The sequence below is a fragment of the Cariama cristata genome, unplaced genomic scaffold (genome assembly GCF_000690535.1).
Source record: "Cariama cristata isolate BGI_N322 unplaced genomic scaffold, ASM69053v1 scaffold8100, whole genome shotgun sequence".
In the NCBI taxonomy this organism is placed as follows: domain Eukaryota; kingdom Metazoa; phylum Chordata; class Aves; order Cariamiformes; family Cariamidae; genus Cariama; species Cariama cristata.
The window spans coordinates 30070-42468 of record NW_009596329.1 but is presented as its reverse complement, the minus strand read 5'-3'; the positions used below and the strand labels follow the sequence as shown (position 1 = coordinate 42468).

General features: G+C 37.3%; 1 protein-coding gene across 1 annotated transcript; it reads left to right on the top strand.

The window, feature by feature from the left end:
* Positions 1 to 1616: 1616 nt before the first annotated feature.
* NUP50 (nucleoporin 50kDa) lies at positions 1617 to 12167 on the top strand. Its single transcript, XM_009705566.1, has 7 exons — positions 1617 to 1690; positions 2804 to 2887; positions 5003 to 5198; positions 6484 to 7134; positions 8148 to 8226; positions 9418 to 9536; positions 11760 to 12167. The coding sequence occupies exons 1-7, from the start codon at positions 1622 to 1624 to the stop codon at positions 11960 to 11962; spliced, it is 1401 nt and encodes a 466-aa protein (XP_009703868.1). The 5' UTR covers positions 1617 to 1621; the 3' UTR covers positions 11963 to 12167.
* The last annotated feature ends 232 nt before the right edge of the window (positions 12168 to 12399 follow it).

Below are 12399 nucleotides of genomic sequence, written 5' to 3'. Positions count from 1 at the left end.
GTGCTTGCCATGCTTCAGTGGCTGGGTTAGGAGCGGTAATTTGATCTTCCGTGGAATCCGATGGTGTAATTCCAGGTTTTGCTAGCCTTTGAGCTCTGGCTGCTGCCAAAGAGATGCAATCTTGCCTTCCTCTGGTTCCAAGTGTTTGTATACCCTTGTGGGAGCCAATAAGACTTTAAAATAAGTGTTGTGTTGGTTTTTTTTTTTTTTTCTTTTCAATGGGTTAGATTTAAATAGTTGCCCAGTCTGCAGAGAATGAAACAGGGCATGGTAGGACCTCTGCTTTCAGAATGGTGTGGATTAGGGCGTTTTAAAGTGTTTACACAAAACAATCTTTTGTCACTGTACTTCCAAAAGATCCTAATAACCTGTCCTTATTTGTGAAGTATGTCAGACCAGAAGTCATGACTTTGACGTGTGATTTCTGTAAGACTACTTCGCAGCTGGATTTACTGTTCTGTTAAAAATATTTCATCGGCTAAACAAGATGTTCTGTAACCATGCATTGTTATAATTTTTGGCTCTGAAATTCAACTATTTGTGGAATTCTTTTTATCTGGCCAGGTCTTAATCACAAACCTAAGAGGGTTTTTTGAAGAGTTTTAATTTTTATGCTTTCTTGAGACTTAAATTGCTACAAAACTACATGTTTTCTTTGAAAAGTTTTCATATTTAGTGTCAGACGATATAATTGTAGTTAGTAAAAAATCTTTTTTTCATATAAAATTTTAGTAATGTGATTGCTTTCCAAGTCTTTCAGATACAAAATATCATGGCTGGATTCATTTTTTGTTTTTGTACACAGCTGATAAGTTGTACTTCAGTAAAATGGAATTCAGAAGTTAGAACTATTACAGACATTCCTTCTCCAAAGTTGATTTTCCTTTACATGACAGAGATAACTAACAAAATGATGGTTGGCTGCTTACAGTAATTTCTCTAAAATCCATGATATGCTTTATATGTCCTTTGGAGAAACAATAATGTAATTTATTTGTAATAGAATTTTTCACATTTCTAATTAGTAATATTTTACTGATCCTGGTTTTTGTAGGAGAGCATTGTCTTCATTCTTACCCAGACTTTCTGTCCAGTTGCTTCAGTATGTCCTCATCAGTATTTATTTTAGGTGCTGTAAAGCAACTTCCTTTTCTCTCGCTGCTTGTGTGGGTATCCTGAGACAAGATGGAGTGGCATATGGAATGTTTTAACCAGATCTTTTTTCTATAGTTTTGATTTTTGCAGCTCTTCAGAATAAGTGGTGACCAAATATATGGGTTATGGGACTGAAAGGAATTTCTCTAGCCAGCATTACTGCTAAAGAAAACTTACCGCATAATTGAACTGCATGTTTCCATTGTTGCTTAAATTTAACATCAAATATGGCTTCTCACCACAACTTTAATCTCAAGTGCTGTTGATTGTTGTTGCCACAACAGTTGTTAGAAATAGTTGGTTTTCAACTGACATTCCAATTTTCACCTACTTCTATATTAACTCTGATTCCCATTACTTGTTCTAAGTGGTACAAATTGAAGATCGCTGTTGCTTAGAATTTAATTTCTGTGCAGTTGATTCTATGTGATTTTTTTTTTTTTTCCCCCTACCCAGGTGTGGAAAAATGGCAAAGAGAATTGCAGAGAAGGAACTGACTGACAGAAACTGGGATCAGGAAGATGAAGCTGAGGAGGTAAGATATACATTAGATCCCGGATTCTCCTACCCCTGCAGGTAGTAGGGTAGTTGTTTACATGGGCTATTTATCTGGTGGGTGAAATCTACAGTAAAATTGGTTACAAGTGTAGCAATTAAACATAATTTTATAGAAGAGAATTTCTTTTTTTTTTTTAAATCTTCTAATATATGCAGACCATATAGCAAAGCAGCTTTTAACAGTTAAAATGGCATCAGCAGCTCTGGGGAAAGGAACTTTATATTTCTAAAGGGAACCCCAGGCTTGTTAAAATGCATATTGCTTTTGAACTCTTCAGATGTGTGATGGGTATTTATTGAGTTCATGAGAAAAGCGGTTTTGATTTCTTGAGATAAATTTTCTTCATGTCTTGTCTCTTTATTTTTTTTTTTAAAGGTCAGTAATAGTTAATTTCAGAAATATGTTAATTTGGAGTGCTTAGCTGAATGTCCCTACACAGGCAGAGGAATTAAGCAGTCAAATGTATCAATTTCATCTGACTGTAAAAAAAAGATTTTCATGTTTAGTGTCTCATGCTTAGTTATGGCTCATGTATTATCTCTCAACAAACTGTGCTTGCTTCTGTGCTACTAAAAGTATTAAATGTTTAGGCCTATAAAATTTGAGAAAGAAAACTGACAGTACTCTCCCAGAAATTTGAATATAAGGAAAGTTAATTTCCTCATTTATTACAAGGTAGTAATTGGTCATTAACTGCCTTTGCTAATACTTGAATTACAGCAGACTGCAGGAGATTGACTTACGGCATACATCTCAATATACTGTCAGCAAAGATACCTTATGGCTTTCTTTGAAAAGAAAAAAAATCTTAAATAATTTATCATAATAAAATTGAGATTGCACAAAGGGAAATGTAACACAGAACGAGATGGACGGGTTTGTGGAAGTACCAGCTAATGTCCAAGTAGCTGGCCAGCTAATCACAGTACTGTATTTTCTGGGTGGTTTGGTTTTTTTCACTACTACTACTCCTGTTAGGGAACAGCGTTACAGTTGTGTTCAAAAACTGATCTCAGCTATCTCTTCAGACTAGGATGGCAGTAGTGAAATTCTCAGAATGCATAATGATTCCATAACTTCCTCTTACAGGTGGGAACATTCTCAGTAGCTAGTGAAGAAGTCCTGAAGAACAGAGCTATTAAAAAAGCAAAGCGCCGAAATGTTGGATCAGAGGTAATGTAATCACTGAGCATTAGTGTTGTAGTTTGACTCAGTTGCAAAATACGAGATCCATGCTCTGGGTTTTATTTATTTGGGCTTGTAATAATACTGTATAAAGCTGTCGTTAAGAGGGTATATGCAACTAGTCAGCTCGTACGTGCAAATTAATTTTCACTTACTGTCCCATAGCAAGAGTAAGGCTAGAATGAAAAATGGGTAATACTGCTATTGACTGGGTGAAGAGAGATGTGTAGTTTTGAAGTATAAATGCAGAGTGTTTCAGGCGTAGTGCCTTCTGCAGATGGGTAAAATAGCATTTGAACTGCTCCGGTTTTATTTGCAGAGATGGAAGCCTAGAAATCGCAAGTTACTAGTTATCTGTACTGGAGGGCTGGGGCATGTCTCAGGCAGATGCTAAATAATTAAAAGCCAAAACATTAAGCTGATCTGAGAATGAAAAAGATGTGTTGTTAAGAATTCTGCTACTTGCCCCCCACACCCCACCCCGAAGAGCTTTAGTGCCACCTACTCTTTGCAGTAACAAATTGAAAACTGAAAGGAAGTTGGCCTTTGTTACAGGTGTAGTCTCTGCGAAAACATGAACCTAGTCGAAGCAAATTGTAGTCCTTTCAAAAACCCCTGACAGACGCTTTGTCATATATATCTCTCTCTGAAAGATTATTTCAACAGGGACTAGGCAGCATTAGAGGCTAGATAGTTTTCTCCTATGCTTTTGATTTTCCTTCTGCTGTCCAAGCAATACAAACGAGGCAGCTGTCCTAGCTGACTTTGGCCTACAGTAGTTTTAACCACAAATGTGTTAGAGAATGCAGTTTAATTAAAGGATTGTACTGGGAAGAGGTGATGCAGGAAATAAACCACAACTTGAACAGGAGAGATTCAGGGGAAAATGGAATAGGGAAAACCAGAACTGGCTGAGAAAGGGGATGAGATGATCATGGAAGAAATAGTCAGGAGGCTGGGAGTCAGCCATTAGAGATCAAAGCCGGAAGAAGAGCTGGGATAGGCTGGGCAAAGTCTGAAAAGCAGAAGAGGTGGCAGGACAGCTGAGGTTGCATAAGAAACCGCTTACAGAAAGGGCAAGCTTGAATTTTATTGATGTTCCTAAATGGAGCAAGCAGAATGCTGCGAAGAAAAAGACTGCAGTTTAACTTGAATGTCCAGAGAGAGAGAGAGGTTAGGTAGGACTGATCAAAGAGAGACAGAATAAAAATAGTTACCTAGAAATGAGAAACAGGGGACTGCACTGGAAAAGATAAAGCACAAAGGGAAACAAAAAGAGCCCGTACCCATGAGGCCATGTACTTGAACAGAACCTAAAATTGGTAAGTTTTGCTATTTCTTCAGTGGCAAGATCAGTTGAAACTCAGAAGCAATTCTCCTTTTCCTCTGATGGCTTTGCAGAGACATTGAAAGTCCCCTTCCAGTAATAAGTGCTATTACTTCAAAATACATTATACGTACTACCTAAAAGTGGCAGTGCCTATTTGCATGTTAATCACACGGTATCTTTTAAGAAACTATACCATAAAATGATATGGTTGTAAAGATGGTGTTCAGAACTAGGTAATGAGAAGGCTGCAGAAAGCATACATACTGTGTTATCAAGAACAGTCTATCTTTGCTTCTCCCATCACTCACATTGGAATATTTTGGGTAAATCACTTAAATGTTACTTGGTGACTACAAAGTATGCTGTTTTCATGAGTGGCTTGAAGTGTTGGACTCTAATTGCGGTTTTAAATGCTGAAAGTTGCTGAAAATAAGCTTGCATTTATATATTCCTATGTAATTATTTAAAGAAAACAAGAAGATATGAATGTCTAAATAGGTAGTCAAACACATCCGCTGCTCTGAACAAGTTTTATGTATCCACTTCCTAGATCTCGTTTATTTTTATACAAAACATCTGAGTCCTTTAAAAATAGTAGCAATATGTGTCATAAGGAAGCTATTAACTTTGTTTACATAGCTGACTTAGAATAACACATGAAATGACACACTGAACCAGGATAAAATAAATGGAATACCAAGTGGGGATAGGATTTTTGTGGAGGAGATGTATGTAACTGCTTGTCTCTTTTTTTTTTTCTTCCCTCTCCCCAGTCTGAAAGTGGAGGAGCTTTTAAAGGGTTTAAAGGCTTTATATTGCCTTCTGGAAAAGGAGGAGGTGGCTTCGGTGGATTTGGTAATGGTGCAGGAATAAAGCCTTTAGAAGGGTTATCTAATGGAAGTAGTAGTGTCTCTAGCACTCCTTCTTTCAGCAGTTTAAAGACCACCTCCGAAACACAATCAACATTTGGTAAGTTTTAAATAAGCATACATACTTATCAACAAATTTCAGCCATAAAATCTGTAGTGATTTTATGTTGTTGTTTATGATTTTATAGTGAAAAAACAAATGCACGCAGCTGTAGTTCTGTTTTAAGGTTTTGAGACTATTTCTCTTTGTAAGATTTCTTAGAAAGATTTTAGACTGATGGAGGGACAAGCTATCAAATGCATGCAGTTTTAAGACTAAAGTCATATTTGATCCAATACTGGAGGTTTTGCCTTTATAGGTGCAAATGGGAATGCAAGACATTGCCATAAGACACTCTCTGAACAGTATAAAACAGCTGATAACATGTTCCACTTAAATAATTGTCCCAATTCTCTGAATTTAATTTCAAAAAAACAGCTAATGGAAAACGTCCGTTTAGTAGGACTGCAGTTTCTTTGTGTGATTATTTTTTTTTTTTTTAAGGTCTTGTTTCTGTATTTTTTGCAGTTCTTGGTAAATACATGCCACATAGCTGAAGTCTTAACCTTTTTTCCCCTGTATGACTTATATTGCAAACAGTCTTACTAGGATTTTATCTGTTATATTTATACCTATGTTTTAAGACACTTGAAATATTTTGGCAAGTCTAACTCTAGTCTCATGCTTTGGTAGTCCTTGAAGAATTAGTTCTATCCCTTTGTGTTGGGGATGCAGAAATGGTAACCATGCCACAGTGTTTTAGAGTCAGCATGCCACAGAATAGCAATGGTGGAGTTTGAAGTTTAGAACTAAGTTGGAGAAACTTAAATATTTAGTGAAGACTTTCTTAATTTGCTTATTATGGTTTTTATACAGAAACCACGCAAAAAGTGCAAAATCAGGTGCTAGTGTGTTCAGAGTTTTTTTGAAGCACAAGTAGAAAGAGATAACTGAATATTTTGTTTTAATAACTTAAAGCTTGGTAAAGCTTGAATTAAGATTTTGGGGAGGTTGGTGAAATATAAAACTCTTATTTCTTTTAGTGTTATTCTGTACAAGATTTCTTTGGATTTTTTTTAATACAACTGCATGCTCCATCTACTTTGTCTATCCCTGAACTAACTTGCTTTTCTAAACTTAGCTTAGGTCTGTTTCACAGCATTGTCTGTTTACTTGTACCACAGTAGCTCATACACGGTGCTGTGATACAAGACAAGGTACAGAACTGAACAAGAATGAGTGATCTGATAAAGCAATATTGAGAATATTTAGTTTAGGTTTTTATGAAAACTCTGCTTTCTGGGACAAAACAAAAATGTTCTAAACCATGTTTTTCTTCTCATAGGATCCACAATGTCAAATGGTCCTACTACTACTGCATTTACTGAGAAAAAGGCTGCAAGCCCAAAAGCTAATGGTGGCAGTCAACCCTCCTCATCTGGCTACGCTCAGAGTAAAGTTTGTAGCTCTAGCGTTTACCACAAACAGTTAGCAGCTTTAAACTGTTCTGTGCGTGACTGGATAGTTAAGCATGTAAACACAAACCCACTATGTGACCTGACACCCATCTTTAGAGACTATGAGAAGTATTTAGCAAATATTGAACAGCAACACGGAAGCAGCAGTGATAGTGGCTCTGAAAACGAAAGCAACAAGACACCTGGCGCTCAGTCTGTTTCTACATTCGGGAATTCAAAGCTACAGCAAGGATCAACATTTTTGTTTAACAACAACAAAACGGAGGATACCTCGGACAAAAAACCTGAAGCTGCATCAGAAAAAAAAGACCCATCGTTAGGAGCTACATCAACAGTCTCATTTAATGTCGACAGTTCTGTTTTGGGTTCCATTGGTTCAGGAACACTTAGCAGTTTCTCGTTTTCTCCTGGGAATTCAGGTTTGTTTGGAAAAGATGCAAACCAGGCTAAGTCTGTCACTGCAGTATCCACCAATGTATTGGAAGCTCAGACAGAAAGTGGCAATAGCGATGATAAAGGTAAATTCTATTTAATACGATAATTTTAATGGTAAGCTGTGACTTTATGCATCTTCAGAATACTGCAGAGATGAAATAACACTGAGTTCAACTAGATCATAATTGTTCTTGATTTTTAAAGTGAAGAACTGTACCACTAATCTGGAAATACTTCAGTCTTGCACACTGTTTACATAACACTATAAAAGTATATGGTTATGAAAACATACGTATTTCTGTCAGATTTATACTTCTGTAATAGAATTTAATTCTCTAGCTGAATACAAGACTGGAAACAATGAAATGTAAAGCAACTGGTATGTTCATCTTTGAGCCTGCAGGACACTTCAATCCTGCTGCTTTTCCCAACAGCTTTATCAGGAGATCCCCTCGGTAAAATGCGTAAGAGAGAGAGAACAGTTCCATACATCTTACTTAATAGACTGTGAGGCCAATAAAGTTACATACTACCTGACAGTTTTACTCTGCTATTTACCTAAGCTGGGTGCAGTAAGCTGATAGAAATCCTAGCAGTTGAGGGACTGGAAAGGCATAATCCTGCCACTGTCTCTTGGCTGTCATTCCTGCCACTAATGCCCTTCCCCCAAATTAAGCCTGGCTGTTGGAAGTATTTATTATGCTTTACTTGGGCCTATTTGCGGAGATTATTCTTTGAAATGTTATAACTGTTTTCCCCCTGACAGAAGGTTTTGACTTAAGTTTGACTTGTTGAGCTTTGTATTTTTTGCTTTTGATTGTTTGGTGAGGGTTTGGGTATTTTCATCCCATTTATACTGAAAATGAGCATAAAGTTGCTTGAGGGGTGTGGCTGAATGAAAAGAAAGTAAGACTGTTTTCTGTAGCTGAAGCTGCTTCAGAGCGCACATTGACTTAAATGTATTTTGGCAATCATTGACAGGCCACACGTGTATATGTCAAATACAGCATGCATAAACTAGTTCTACTAGAATGCTAAAACTACCTTCCAGGTTATACACTCACAACATTAACATATTAAAACTTTTCATTTACAGGAGGAGAAGAGGAGGAAGAAGAGCCACCAAAAGTCATTGTTAATGAAATAAAAGAAGATGATGCTTTCTACTCAAAGAAGTGAGTGACTTTAACTTGGAATGGTGAATAGAATTATAATTTAGAGAATAAAATTCGTACCTGCATATTGCTATTCTTCGCCACTGCAGTGCGTAATTAATGATGTATATGGTCTTGACTTCCTGGTTAATAAAGCTTGTTAGGAAGCCATATATCAAGTTCTGCTTGTAAAAAAGTTAATTACAGACAAAAATGTGTACGAACTCACTAAAATTCTTGTGTATCTTGCACAGGTCTTGACTTCCTGGTTAATAAAGCTTGTTAGGAAGCCATATATCAAGTTCTGCTTGTAAAAAAGTTTAATTACAGACAAAAATGTGTAAGAACTCACTAAAATTCTAGTGTGTCTTGCACACAGCACTAATAACTAGTTTGTGTTCTACTTGTGATCTTTTTTTTTACAAATGATTAAGATGTTTCTGCCTTCATCAGGTTTTGTAAGTTTAAATGGTAGGCCTTGTACTGCAGAAATAACGTACTGTACTTCTGAAAAATCAGTCAGGTGCTCAGTTGTTTGCATAGCCTAAAATAAGACTCTTCAGTTGGAACATGCTGATTGTTGCATGAAGGAGTGAACCAGTTGTACTTTTAAGTTCAAAATGAGACTAGCTCTACTAGAAGCAGTTTTTTCAAAGCATGTTCAGTAATTGCATGTCTGCTTAACACGTAGCACAGGGTTTGTCCTTCTACAGAAAGTCATTTGCTTTATCTGAGAGAAGGTATGTGCTAATTTATGAAGAATGGCATTAGGTTTATTAGAGCTTTCCTTAAAAAATGTTTTTAAATTTTACATTAAAGTGCTATTATAACTTCAGAACGATACAGCAAGTTCGTACGGTTTTGTAATTAGTGTTTTTAAACAGTAGCTTACAGTTATTACTCCTTAGAGACCCTGAGTACACGTTGCTGTGCATTTTACTTTGCCCTGAAAGTAATACGTTTATGATTTCAATACTGAAAGAAATAGTACTTCCAGTTCAGAAAGAGAAAGTTAATTATCTGTTAGCACATGAAACAAGGTGAAGATTTATGCTACTCACAGCATGTTAACTCCTGATTATTGTTAAAATACTGGCTTACTGTGAGTCAGATCATGTGTATGTATGTTTGTATTTAGGAGATATCTCTGTGTTTAATCTCCGCATATCTGCACAAACAAGGGGGTTTTTGTTTTTTTTTTTTTTTTTACAGGTGCAAACTGTTCTACAAAAAGGATAATGAATTTAAAGAAAAAGGTGTAGGAACACTACACTTAAAACCAGCAGGAAATGAAAAAACTCAGCTCCTAGTCCGAGCAGATACCAATTTAGGTAAGTAAATTTCTTCTAGTAGCAAGTCTTGATGTGAAATTCCCTGCTAAGCATTAGGATTTTTTTGTTACACAGCATAACAGACACGATTAGTGAAAACATTTCTGCTTTTTTCTGAATAATATCAAGTATGCAACGAGCAATTGGATGCCTCTAATGCGTTTTACAAAGTAGTGCACAGGAAGCAGTGCAAGGAAGTAAAACATTATGGTGTATGTTTGGGTATTCCTCCCCTTGCCCTTTTTAATAGCTTTTCTCCATCCCTGACTTGTTGAGTGACTTTGAAGAGTGGCTTAAGACCTGCCATGAAGTATACATATATCAGGTGTGATGAATGGAGGGGAACAAATTTTGTGCTAAGATGCAGGCCAGCTGTCACTTGTCTGCAATTCATCCTGAATATATAAATCGTTGGCCACGTGGGCAGACATCCCTTGTACTTGGAGGGAAAGGGGAGCATTATGTAGATCAGGCGTGCAGGAGTTTGCTGTAGGCATTGCTCTTAAAATGCATGCTGAAGTCCAACTGTTGAACTGTGCTGTAGCTCACTTCAGTTAGATCACAAATGGTAGGTTGACTCTACAGAATTAGAGTCGCCTGTCATGTGAGAGTTCCTCAGAATATCTCCTGAGATGAACGTTAACACATACAGCTAATTAAAGAGAAAAAAACCCCAACTGCTTCTTTGCTTTTAGAAGTTAGGGGGACTTGATGTATTAAAGTTTATAAGGTGTGATATTCTGGCTGAAGAGCATTTACACACTCAAACTGTGCAAATCAATGTTTGGATATTCATTGTTGAGAAACTTCGCTACACCGCAGTACCTAATTTCAGCAAACTTGCACGTGGGGTTCAGGTGCACTTGCCAGCTTCCATAAAACAGAGTAAATGTCATGTTTATAGAAGACCTGAGGACTAAAGCCATGCTGCACTGTAGGCTCTCGGTAAATCTCACCTCATTTTCAGTTCATAATGTGCTCCAGCAAGTCTCTCCGAAGTCTCTGCAGGCCCGTCCGGGGCAGTTTTCAAATACTAGCGAGACTGGGGCTCCTGCATTAGTCACTTCTAAATCAGTAACTTCTTTCAGTGGAGACAAGGTTTGCCAGATAAAGGGCAGTTCCTGGCAATAAAACCGAAGGCAGATGTGTGGCAGAGTTGTCGGGGCTTTCAGCATTTCTGTGGGGATTTGAATGTGTTGAACACAGCAGATGAAAACTTGATTTCTCCAAGTTACCTACTCTTTAACACAAGTCTTGATTTTCACTCAGCTGATGCTAATTTTCATGGTGTTGATTTGTATTCCCTCTGCCTTCACCTGAGGTGATGTATTAGGAAATCTTTCCTTTTCCTTCAGCTCGTACACAAAGACATTTCAGCTTGGTGTTTCCAAGCATTGGTTTCTCAAAGCTGCTGCAGTCATAGTGATGCACACTTTCCTTTTTGCTATCTTCACACAGTGCTATAATCCTTTCCTAAAATCTCACTGTGTTGAAAAACTGCACTGGAAAGGAAGGCGAAGACTGACTTTTCCCTAAATACTACTACCGTGTTCTGAACTATTTACCAGGTTTACAAAATGTGTGCATCTTCTGTGGAAGCAGATTTGAGTTTGTTTGCAAGTGTTTTAATAGATCACTAATACTGAGGCTCTCCGACTCGCTACGTAATTTAACAAGTTGACATCGGGCTGCTGTCAGTAACCCGGTGGGAGACCACATCAGATGTGTTGTATGATTTGAGGATACCAAGTACTTATTCTACTGTAGTTTGTCCAATTTTAGATTAACACGTCTGTATGTGTGTTAAAGCTAACTTTATGCTTCTGCTTATGAACTGTGCTTGATGGTCAGAATGAGTAACTGGCGTAAGCATAAACTAAGCACTGTGACTGGATTCCTCATTGGCTGCTTCTCCCTTGCCCCCTTCCCTTTTTCCTGCGTGTCCCTACTATCATTTGATGTTCTTCAGACTCCTCCCTTTAAAAAAGGAGGACGGTATTTTCAGAGATTTCCTCATTCCTAATGAGGAAAGAAATGTGTGAGAACAATGGCCTTGAGCAGATGCTTAGGGAAGAATAAGACGAGCATACATGATATTTGTGAATTGCCTTCCTTCCAAACGCAAACTTAAATCCCAACTTAGTAAGTACACTAACATCTGTATGGCAGTAAAAGCTGAAAAATGGCTAATTGTAATTTTTTTTTTCTCCTCCTCACATGCAGGAAACATACTGTTGAATGTTCTAATTCCACCTAAGATGCCATGTACAAGAACCGGAAAAAACAATGTTCTTATAGTTTGCATTCCTAATCCACCGATCGATGAGAAGAATCCCGCTGTTCCTGTCACTATGTTAATAAGGGTGAAAACAAGCGAGGATGCAGATGAGTTGCACAAAATCTTACTGGAGAAAAAGGAGGCTTAAATAAGTTGCAGTCAGTGATTTGAGGAATTATTGCCAAACTGCTGCTGCTCTTTTTTTCTTCCATAACTTCACTTGAACACTTAATTCTTTACTCTGATATTAAGAACTGTTCTAGGAATTCTGGAAAAATTCTGTGAGGAAAAGCTAAACTAGCTAATAAAAGCTTTAATAGAACACAAGTGTTGGACTGTGCTCCCTCATTTTTCAGTATCTAAATGCAGGACATCTTCTGGATAAAGCACACTGATGTAAATTAAAGCATATGTTTTTAACACTGGTTGATTTGGCCAAATGGACTGAAATGATGTACAAAAATATGGTACCGGAGCTTCCTCACAGATGGCGGTGCAATGCAACAACCTCCTGTTTTGAGAAGGGAGGGCGTTGACATTTAACTGTTGAAACTGTTTCTAGACTCCAGATTTTTAACTTTAATT

What these genes read in the sequence shown, in the direction of transcription:
- NUP50 (XM_009705566.1), top strand. Translation starts at nt 1,622, where the DNA reads ATGGCAAAGAGAATTGCAGAGAAGGAACTGACTGACAGAAACTGGGAT. An exon ending in GCCGAAATGTTGGATCAGAG is followed by an intron (nt 2,888 to 5,002) that starts GTAATGTAATCA and finishes CCCTCTCCCCAG; the next exon opens with TCTGAAAGTGGAGGAGCTTT. An exon ending in CCGAGCAGATACCAATTTAG is followed by an intron (nt 9,537 to 11,759) that starts GTAAGTAAATTT and finishes CCTCACATGCAG; the next exon opens with GAAACATACTGTTGAATGTT.